An 11,814-nucleotide genomic window follows, 5' to 3' on the forward strand; every position below is an offset into this window, starting at 1 on the left:
AGAAATATATAGACCTAGACACAAAGAGAGGCTACGTATGCCAGTAGACTGCTATCTCATCTGGATGATTAAAAAGTGACTGCTATATAAGATTTATTTAATATATGGAGATTTAATATTTCTTTTAAATTAATTTCAAAGTATACCAAAGTATTACATTATTAATTCTAACATTTTGACATCTTTGCTTCAGATTTTTAAAAAATAAATAAAAAGTTACAGATAAAGCTGAATTTCCCTTTGTGCCCTTCCCCTATTCCACTCCTTTTCTACCTATCACAGAAGTAATAATTACCCATGTATGTTTTTATACTTTACTATATATGTACAAATCCATTTGTCTGCTTTTAAATTTTATATAAATGGTGTTATATTATACAAATCATTCTACAACTTGCATTTTTTTGTGTAACATTATGCTTTTGAAAATTACCCATGTTGATGAATTTAATTCCACTTCATTTTAACTCCTGATAGTATTCCAATTTATGTATATATTACAATGTATTCATTTTCTTTTAATGGATATGTATAGTTGTTTCCAATTGTTTACTATTTAAAAAAGAGTTTTAATGACCACTCTTACAATTCTTCTTTTGTACATATACAGGAGGGTTTCTTTAGGATATATATCTAAGAGTAGAACTGCTGGGTTATAGGGTAGATATATATACATCTTCTCCTTTATGAAATTTGTTAAACTGCCCTCCAAATGGGTTCTAACACTGTACACTCTTACCAGAACTGTGGAAGTTCTTGGGTGCTGATTTGTTGCATAGATCAAGTTTCAAAAAATTTGTTGTACACTCTGTTCTGTTCTGTTCCCTTAGTCTTACTGTTTGATCCTGTACCAATAACAGTCTTATAAAATGGATATCTGGTAAGAAAAATCCACCCAGCTTGTCATTCTTCAATATTGTTTTGGCTATTCATTCTCCTTCACTTTTCATATGAATTTTAAAGTTTTCAAGTTCTATAGAAAAACCCTTTTAGGATTTTGACTGGAATTGCAATGAATTTATAGATTAATATGGGAGGAAACAACCTTTGTTACATATGATATTGAGCCTTCTCACCCATAAATATGATAGTCTTTTCCATTTGTTAATATTTCTTTAATGCAGATTTCTTCTTTAACACATTGACTATCATACTAGAAAAAAAATTTCATTGGGGCCACAATGTTTTATTATGAAAATAGAATAAAAATTTCAAAAACAAAACGATCCTTTCTAATTTAATGAAAAATTTGTTTTTTATTGTTTTCTGTTCATCAGTTATATGCAACTTGAAAAATAGTTCTTGAGGCTCCAAGGTGAAGAGACATGTGAGTTACATATGCTTCGTGATGCCCCAGGCTCAAAACTAGTGTGAGTTAAATACAACTCACATGGGAGTTAATGGGTTAACATAGAATTTTAAATTTCCACTATAAATATGCTTTTTTTGCTAACATTTTTTCTAGGCAAATTATAATACTACTGCTATCACAAATAGCATTTAAAAATTTTTATTTTCAAACTATTTGTTGTTGTTAAATAGGAGTGAAGTGATCTTTACAAACTGATCAAGAGATTTGATACTGATGCTTATGCTGATTGATATACCAATTTTTATCTGCTTGATTTATCAATTAGAAGATATATATTAAAATATTCACTAGTGATCCATGGATTTTCCAATTTTGCCATGTAATTTTGACCAATTTTGCCTTAAATACTTTCAGATTGTTTTTTAGATACATGTACATTTATAACTGTTTTATCTTCTTGGTGAACTGAATATTTTTAATCATTAGTTAGTGACTTCAATACTGTTTAGCATGAAAGTCTCCTTTGTCTGATTTTAATATAGTTTACACCAGCTTTATTTTGATAAGTTTGCCCAACATATTTTTTATATTCTTTTACTTTCAACGTTTTTATGTCATTATGTTTAAGCAGTATTTCTTATAAACAGCATATACCTAGATTTAAAAAATCTGACCCACATATTACTAAACTGGCAAGTTTAAGCTAATTTCATGTAATAACTGATGTATCTGAATTTATGACAACTATTTCATTGTCTACATTTCTATTTAACTTGATTCTTCAAGGTCCTTTTTTCTCCTTTTCAATCAACTGAGTCTTCTTCCCCCAACCCATTTCAGCAGTTAAATATCCTATTTATAGCTTTTTGGTGAATCCCTTTAGGGTTTTAACTGAATAGCTGACATAACAAAGTCTAAAAGCCATCTTTATTTCAGTCACAAACAACATAACTACTCCTGAGTTACACAGGTATTAGAAAATTTAGTTCTACATTGTTATACTGCCAATTACTCATGTTTGTTATTGTACTTCATTTATACAGTAATTGGCAATGCTTGATTAGCTTTATCCACGTGTTAACCAATCTTTTTCCTCACCATTACTTCTTGTATCTCATTTTTATTTTCTGATTCGATTACCTTCTTTCTGAAATATATTCTTCAGTTTTTTCAGTGGATATGTTAGTACCCACTTGTATTGGTTGTTTGAAATGTTTGATTTTATCTTCATTTCAAGATTAACAGTATAACTAGATATAGAATTATAGGCAGATGATTCTTTTCTCTCAGTGCTTTGAAAATATTTCATTATTATGGCTTGTCTTGCTGCTGTCAAGAAATGTGCTGTCAGCCTAACTATAATCCCTTTAAGAGTATTTGGTATGATTATATGTTCAGATGTTTTCTTTTGAGTTTAGTTGCCTATAGTTATATCATGATGTTTTAAGGTATATATTTGTTTTTATTACACACTCTGGAAAATTCTTAATTATCTTTTCAAATGTTGTCTATTTTCTATTCTTTGTAATTTATCTTTCTGGATTTCATGTTCAGTATACACTGGACTTTTTAATATAATTTTCCTTGTTTCATCCTCTTAATATATTTCCTCTCTTTATCTCTCTGTGCTGTAATCTAGGGAAATTCCTTACACATCTTTCAGTTAATTTTTCTTTATGCCTAAGCTACATGTACATTTGCCTATTAATTTTTAATTTAAATGGTTTGAAATCTGCATAAACTTCATTTCTAGATGTTTAATTTAGTCTTTTTTCAAATCTGCCTTTTTAAAAATAGCATTTTGTACTTTTCTCTTTTTTTATTCCTTCTTTTAATTCCCTAGTCATTTTTAAACTTTTCTCTTTTTTTATTCCTTCTTTTAATTCCCTAGTCATTTTTAAATACGTAATTTTTAATCCATATCTGATATTTTAATTATCTGAAAGTCCTTGAGGTTATGTTATTGTTTGTTGTGTCTACTCCCCATCATGTCAGATTTGAGAGTGTTTTGCAATTCCAGATTAAGTATGCATCTTCAGTGGTACTTCACTTTGGGAACTTCTTTGACATCAAACCCTTTAAAGAGATTTTGTGTTTGCTTCTTCCAGGCACTGAGAAGTATCTCCACACAATTTTGCAGGTTCTAGACAACACAGGAACCATAACTGAACTACAAGGAAGAAGGCATTATTTTATCAGAGGAGAGAACTCCATTTCCACCCCTGCCCAGAGGCAGCAGAGACTCTTCCTCATCAATGTAATAATCTTTCACTAAAGGGTGAACATTTGAGGGATCTGATCTAGTTTTTCCACAGCAGTGTCAGGTCCATTTCCCTACCTTGCATGGGCTGCCCAGGGCCTCATCTGTGTCTTACTGTGGCTATATAAAGATAAGATTCTTGGAAAGTAGGACAGGCAAAACCATGTAAGGTAGCTGCAGGTTCAGCACATACATTTAACACTCTTGATTTTCCTTCTACGTTTTTGGCTTCTGGAGATTTTTCTTATTTTTTGGTAAGTAAGCTCAGCAAAGCATTGAAAAGAGTATTTGCTGGGTTTTTTTCCCCCTTGGTATTATGTAGTAAAAATATTTTAAGTTGCCTAGTATACTATATTTTGAGAACCAGTATGCTCTCAGGGTTTAGACTTAACTAGCAGCATAGGCAAACTTAATTCAGTTCCACTTTGCAGTAACTCTCACCATATCAGAGAATTCAACTAATAGCAGACTGACTGCCTCACCCTTTGAGAAACAAGAGAACAAACACAGGTTTTGGATCCCTTTTCTGCCACTTACTAGCCATGTGATCTTGAGCAAGTTCCTCATTCAAAAGTATATGTTTTCTTAACTATTAAATAGAAATAGTAATTCCTAGTCCATAAAGTTAGCTGTGGGTATTATATGAGATAGTATATATAAAGTTCCAAAGGTATTGTACGTACTCAAAAAATAGTCTCCTTCCTTTCTCTGTTTAGAACATACTCTATAGAACTCCAAGCTCTATAATAATAATAGCTTCTTTAGATTCATATTATATTTTATATATTCTACTAATAACAAATTTTAACTTTTTAACCCAGTGAGGTACAGTCCCATTTTACAGATGAGGTAAAAAAGACACAAGTTATTGGCAGCTAGGACCAAAAAATCAGGAGTCCCACCTCACAGCCAAATGCATTCCTCTGGGGATAACTGCTGCTTCATATGAAGTACTAAAAAATCCAACTGAACTACTTTCTGAGAAGGTATCCTCAGGCCATAAATATAAGGCAGACATCAAAGGCTCAGTAGTTAGAGGAATTTAAGTATTTGACCTCAAGTACCTTGGAGTTAGTGATATCTGAGGGATAGCATACCTTGTGGAAAATCCTGATGGGAGCCATCTCTGCTCCATTTAGTGTCTTCAAAAGGAACATGGGCCAAGAGGAGGCATTTAGCCGAAATCCTGCAGCAAACATAATGGGCAACAGATTAAAAGTATACTTCAAAAGATAACCGTGATTCAAGTTCTGCCTCTGGAATCCAGCTACTCCCATGCTATGATAGTCATGGAATCACAGACTGTTAGGAAAGGACTTAAATGTTAAATGGAAGAAATGCCTCATGAGACAGATGAGGCAAATGAGGCACATAAGAGGGAATGCAACTTGTCCAAGGCAATGCTGCAAACTCAACAGTGGGATAAAGTTTCCAAACCAAATTTCCTGACTCCAAGACAAGTATATAACAGATTATATTATGCATCATAATGCCTAGAAAACTTTCCTTGAAAAATCCAAAAATGATGTGAGATAAGATTAACTATTTCTTAGAAATGATATCCAGTGGTACCCAACCTTTTTAGGCACCAGGGACCCAGAGACTGGTTTCATGAAAGACAATTTTCCCATGGACTGGGGGTGGGGGAGGTGGAGCTCAATTAGTGACATGCTGGCTGCTTGCTCACCTCCTGCTGTGTGGCTCCTCCCCTTCTCCCCTGTTTCCTAAATTTCATGGAAAACAATTTTAACAGGATGGGGGTTGGGGTGTGGGCAGCAGAGCTCTGTGGCCTGGTCCGTCACAGGCTGTGGACTTGTGCCAACCTTCCCAAGGTCAAGAGATTTCTTGGGATAGCTTACCCATGTCAACAATGGTGATAGCAATGAGGACATTCCTGTCATGTAATCTAAAACTGCCACCACTTACTTTGTGCTTGTCTATCTTTTTTTCCCTTTTGGGGGAAAAAAACCAACCCAATTCCATGTGATTTGGAGCTGATCGCATGGCCTTACCTCCCTGGCCATGGGTTAAAAATAATGCCATTTAAGAGTACTGGATTCCCATAGACCAAGGGTATATATGTTTTCTGATGTGATATTGATTTTGGAGGAGAAAATCTTTCTTCCTCTGAGAACATGGCTATAAGCATGTTCGTAGATTGGGCACTACCATGTGGGGAGCATAGCTGAGAATAAAACCAAGGTAGAGCAAGGGATGGAGAGATGTGATAGGGTTTAAAACCTTGTATTCAGACACATTCAACATCAGATAAATGCTTAGACTTCTTGGTTATATGAGTCAATAATTCATGCCTCCTCCTTTTCCCTCTCCCTAACCTGGTATGAACTGGATTTTTGACTGCTACTCATCTTTTGACTATGGCTGAGAAAAAAAAAATTAACTCTCTCCAGAAATTCAGGCCTGGTGTGTATGTGGGAAAACAATTCGCCTCAGGTCAGGGAAGGGCTAAAGCAAAACAAACCCAGGGTAGCTTTGCTATGAATGGTTTGGTACACCTGTGAAGAAGGTAAATCAAGGCACAACTGTTCTACATAAGTGGTCTCTATACCTTAGTAAAACAAAGGAACAGGGAGCCATGGCTCTACAAATACAAAATTCAGGTTTCATGTCTTTAGTTCCCAATGACTACAGTATCCAGCTATGTAATTCCCAATTCCATTTTTGAGGAAGGGATTACTGAGGGCCTTCTATCTCATCTGGAACTTAAGGACAAAAAATCCTCTCAGTTCTGGGAATCCTTATAGTATAGTATTAGTATTATATCAGATAATATATATTGAATGCTTTTCTTAATATTTGAAATAATACCATAAAGTAGGTATACCATAAAGAATACCATAAAGAATAACTACTGTTATTCTTAGTTTACAGTGATGACATGGAAAGAGAAGTAGCTTGTCCAGGGTCATGCTAATAAGTGGTAGAGACAGATTTCAATATATTGTGATTGTATGCCAGACCTCATGGTTCTTTACTGTTTCATTACCTTCTAGCAAGCTTCTTTAAGAGTAGAGGGGCAAAACAGAAATGTTAAGAACTCAAGGAACTGCTAAGATATTTTATTTCCCAAACTCCAAGGTTATATAGGACTCTTCCCCCCCCAAATTCAGGTGTATCCATAATTTGTCTCAATATTCTTGGGAAGTCATAGATAGCAAAGACCTTTAACATTAAAAGGGACCTCAAAGGCCATCTAGTCCAAAGATTTTACATTGCAGATGACAAAACTGAAGTCTAGAGAGGCTAAGAAATTTGTTTGTGGTCACACAAGCTAATCTTACAGAGTCAGGCTGGAACCCAGGAATTCTTATCTGGTTCTCTTTCACTACACTATACTACCTCCCAAAGCTAACGTTTATTATGTGCACATTGTGTGCCAGGCTCCATGTGCTAAGTACTTTAAGTGGATTATCTCATTTACTCACTACTACAAGTCTAGTCACTATTTACAAATTAGATACTAGAAAAGTAGCACTGTTTCTGGAACCAGGCAGCCTAGATCAAATCCAGCTCTGCCACTTAACAGGTGTGTAACTTTTGGCAAATGATAAAACCTCTCTCTAGCTTAAGCTTCCTCAAAATAATGTGGGATAAGACTAGAAACTACCTCATTGGGTTGTTCTAATGATTAAATAGGTTAATACACAAAAAAAGATTTAAAACCTTCCCTAGCATATAGTGTTAATAAATGTTCCTATTATTTTTATAATTTTAGATGAAAAGATTAAGACTTACAGAAATTAAGTAAAATATCCAAAGTTAGCAAGCCAGTAAGTAGTTGAACCAGAATATGAACCCAACTACTGTGTCCAAGCCTTCATTACTAATCATCATATTAATATCTTCAGATACTTCATCACTCAGTCCTATCATACCAGCTCTTGGTAAGAACAGTTGGAGTCATAAACTTGTGAAAGAGGGAAGAGAAGGAGAATAAAAATAATAATTTGAGGCTCTCCTCAAATTAAGCAATGACTTGAGGTGCTTGCAAGGAAAGGGATAGGTGGGTAAAAAATTGTAATCTCTCAATGTACAGTACCTCGGTGCTCAGTCATTGGTTCTTCCTTCTTCTCGGTTCCTACTCTCTTCCTGTCAAATGATGACTGCCAATCTATAGCTCTGGCCCAAACCTCTGCCCTAAGGTTCATGCTCATATATCTAACTGCCTTATTCTATAACACTACTTGAATGTCTAAAAGATCTCACAATGAGTAAGTGTCAAATAGAACTCTTGATTTTACTGCTCCTTCCAAACCTTTTATTTCCTCTAGTCATCCCATCTCAGGTAATGGTACCACCTATTAAACCTAGGTGTGCTTGGACCAAAAGGTGTAGAAGTCATCCTTGATTCCTCCTTTCCCATCACCCCCACCCCAATCCAATTAATCAGCAAGTCTTGATGGCTTGTCTAAACAATATGTCCTAAATTGAACCATTTCCCACCATCTCCACTACTATATGACCCTCATCTAAGCCACAGTAAAAGCTTCCCTAGACTATTGCAACAGCATTCTAGCTGGACTCCCTACTTCTACTTTTACCTCCCTACTGTGTGGTCTCCATGTAGCAGCCAGACTAATATGTTTATGTTTTTTAAAATATAAATCAGATCACATCACTCTTATGCTTAAATCTCACAACATAAAATAAATCTAAACTCTTTACTCATGTTTACAAAGCTTAAATGATCTGGAACTTGCTTACTCCTCATTACTCATCTTATATCACCGCTTCCCCCCCCTCCCAATCACTGGTATTTCCATTCCTCAAACACACCAAGATGTTTTCCTCTGCCTCAAACACCCTTTCCTCGAATCTTTACAGTTAGTTCTTTGCTTAAATATCACCTCCCCAGAGAGTCATTCCTAAACTACTCTACCTTAAATAGCCTCCTAACTCTACCCTGCTTCCTTATTTATTCCTAGCCCTTATCACTATCTTTTTTTTTATTTTAATGTGTCTGTCTTCTCTGACTAGAATATAAGATCCATGACAGTTTTAATGAATTAAGGAAAACCACCACTTATTAAATGAGCATCAAGAACTGATGGATGCTTTATCATCTTACTCCATTTAATCCTCACAAAAACCACGTGTGGTAGAATTTATTAATGATCTTGCAGGTAAGGCAACTGAAATTAAAGGTTAAAACTCACAGTAAAACAACTTACCAGTGGCCACACAACTAAGGTAGTGAGTGGCTAACCTAGTAATATAAGTCAAATCTCCTTTAACTCCAAACACAGGCTGTAAGTCCTCTGTGTTTACCTAGGATTTATTTTTAAAATATTCATAAGGAACCAGTTCTAAGGAGTTTCCACGTGCTCCCAAGACTGTGGGACCACTGAGGTAGTAGTTACAACCTGATGAAGCTCTGAATTTAAGTGCAGAGCAGCAGGTCTATAAGCCAATCACAGTTCATGCCCTCTGGTGGCAGGAAACAGAACAGCATCTACACCAGGTACCCACATGTTGTGGGCCCCAGGCCCCAATTAGCTGTTGTCCTACGTAACATAATAATTCTAAGCTTTGTGGAGATATTAAACTCTACTGGTGTCATTATGATTCCAATATGATACTCCAACTCATTCTCTGTTCCCAGAAGAGCTTTATGTATAAATATATGCTACTGACTCACTGTATAACCTTGGACAACTCACTTCCCTTTCTCTGTTTCTATATATCAGATGAGGACACTGAACTAAAGTAGTGTTTCCAAACTTCAGTTTGGTGGATTACTTATATTTCACACCAAGAGTGAGAGAAGTGAGAAGTAGAAATGGAAGAGAGGCTCTCCCTTGATGAAGAGAATACTCAGCCTGATGGTATTTGAGAAGAACTGTTAGGATTCCTTTTAGTTCTGACATGACTCTTAACACCACTTCCCTGCTCCACCCTCATATACACACACAAATATGAGTTAATTCAGATTAATTTAATTGGGGGTGGGGGGTTTTGAGGAGTCTTGAAGATAGGTAAAGGTATAGATGTGGATAGGTATAGATGGTTCTGGCATTAACCAGTGCCAGGAGCCTTGCTGCAGTGAAGAGAGTTGAGTAAAAATTTTTAAAAGTATCTTCATAAAATAAGCATTTAAGCCATCATGGTCAAAGTCTCTTCTCTTTAAAATTTTATTTTGTTTATTTTTTCCCCCACAAATTTCTACATAGTTCAAAATTCTATGACCAGGAGATAAAATATACATCTTTCTAACCCCCCCTGTCCACTGACCCTGGAGGCTACTTAGCAAATGAAAAGACTGATCAGTGAAAGGAACATCTAAAGAATTCCTTTCAAGTCAATGTATATACTAGAGGATGTGAACAACTTTGCAGAGCAAGCAGTTGATACAGGGATCCTGACACACTTGACTAGGGGCCTTGCTAGAGGCTAGCTTCTGTTCTAGACCAATGAGTCTCAAACTTAGACATTGGGACCCCTGGGATCATTAAAGATTACATCAGTTTCACTCCCAGAAATTCTGATTTAACTGATCTGAGGTAAGGCCTAGATAGTGAAAAATTTAAGAGCTCCCTAGGCGTCAAGTTTGAGAACTTGAGAGAGCTCCAGACAGTGCTCTTTAGAAGAAAGAATCACAGTATTAAACAGCAGAATTGGTCAGTAATAACAGGGAGCTTTGAGGAAAAGACGGGCAGCTTTGAGATAACTGAGGAGAATCAACCTATCTGGCTACCTTTTTTCCCTTGAAGACTCCTCCACAAGAGAGTAATCTCCTGTACTAGAATACACGTATGCACAAATACACACACACACCCTATAAGATTTTTATGGAGAAGAATGCTCTTCTAGAGGAATGCTTCCCAAATATAGACCAGCTGTGTTAGAATATTGAGAAAGCCACTTTGCCATGCAGAATCCCAAGCCCTATTACCTAGAGATTCTGATTCAGCAACTCTAGGGAGAAGTCCAAAGGCCTGGGGAACATGAACACACACACAATTATATATATGATTTTATTTTACAAACTTCATTTTGAAAAATTATACACCTAGAAAAAAGTAGCAAAAACAATATAATGAACAACTATGTACCCTTCCCCTAGATTCAATAACTATTATATTAACATTTTGCCACATTTGCTTTCCATCTATCTACACATACTTTTCCCACTGAATATGTGAAAGTTGGAGACATCATGATACTTCACCTCTAAATACATCTGTATATTTGAACAAGGACATTCTCCTACAAAACTATAATTATCACACCCAAGAAATTTAATTAAAAACATTCTCAATTATTCCCAAAATGTTCTTTGTATCTCTTTGATTTTTCAAAAAATACAGTATCCAATCAAGAATCTTATATTGCATTTGGTTGTCATGTTTCTTTAGTTTCCATAATCTAGCATAATCCTATTGCATTTTGTTTGTGTTTCATGACACTGACATTTTTAAAAAGTCCAGGTTAGCTGTTTTATAGAATGTTCTATGATTTGAATTTTTTCTGATTATTTCCTTTTTTAATTTTTATTTCATCATATTATGGAGGTACAAATATTGTTAGGGTTACAAATATTGCCCCTTCCCCTCTCCCTCCCCCCAATGTGTCCAATCCCCCGGTGGTGTGCGTCACACACGTTATGGAAGCATACACCCCTTTCCTCCTCCCCTCTACCGCCTGCCACCACCCGATAAAAAGTTTAGTTTTGATTTTTTTTTTGACATTTTGGTTACATTGTATATCTTTGCCTCTCCCTAAGAAGGGATAGCGTTATGCCCTTCCCTTCCAAAATACTCGCCACCTCCCTAAGATTGGGTTCTTATGATTATCTTCATGCTAGAATTTTGATAAAAATACTACACAGGCTATGTCGAGTGCTTCTTATTGCACTGCTTCAAGAAGCACATAATGTCAGTTTATCCAATTATTGATGGTACTAAATTTGATCACTTGTTAACGGGTTTCTTCATTGTAGAGAGAAACTTTGAGACTGTGAATTTCCTATTCCCCAATATTTCTTTTTTTTCCACATGATCTTGCAAGGTGATGGACCCAATGTTTTTTACCCTTTTTTTTTTTTTTTTTTTTTTTAGCATTTATTGGTTACTCTTGCCTGAATCAATTAAAACAGTGGTTACAAAATAATGATTTTTCTCTCATTTCTTCTATATTTATTAGCTGACATTTTGTAAAGGAGACTTGTCCCCATCAACTTTAAAATTATTTTTTTGTGTACCACATGGACCCATGGATGCTA

The 11,814-nt window shown here is 35.4% G+C and overlaps 1 protein-coding gene across 4 annotated transcripts in view; it reads right to left on the reverse strand.

Moving 5' to 3' along the window:
* Positions 1–11,814, reverse strand: part of SCMH1 (Scm polycomb group protein homolog 1) — a 174,382-nt gene that overhangs the window by 60,711 nt on the left and 101,857 nt on the right. For all 4 annotated transcript variants that reach the window (XM_012735822.3, XM_075997103.1, XM_075997104.1 and 1 more), the window contains one exon: positions 4,670–4,758. In XM_012735822.3, the coding sequence (XP_012591276.2) occupies positions 4,670–4,758 (89 nt within the window). The remainder of the gene's footprint in view (positions 1–4,669; positions 4,759–11,814) is intronic.

Source organism: Microcebus murinus, chromosome 2, assembly GCF_040939455.1.
Source record: "Microcebus murinus isolate Inina chromosome 2, M.murinus_Inina_mat1.0, whole genome shotgun sequence".
Taxonomy (NCBI): domain Eukaryota; kingdom Metazoa; phylum Chordata; class Mammalia; order Primates; family Cheirogaleidae; genus Microcebus; species Microcebus murinus.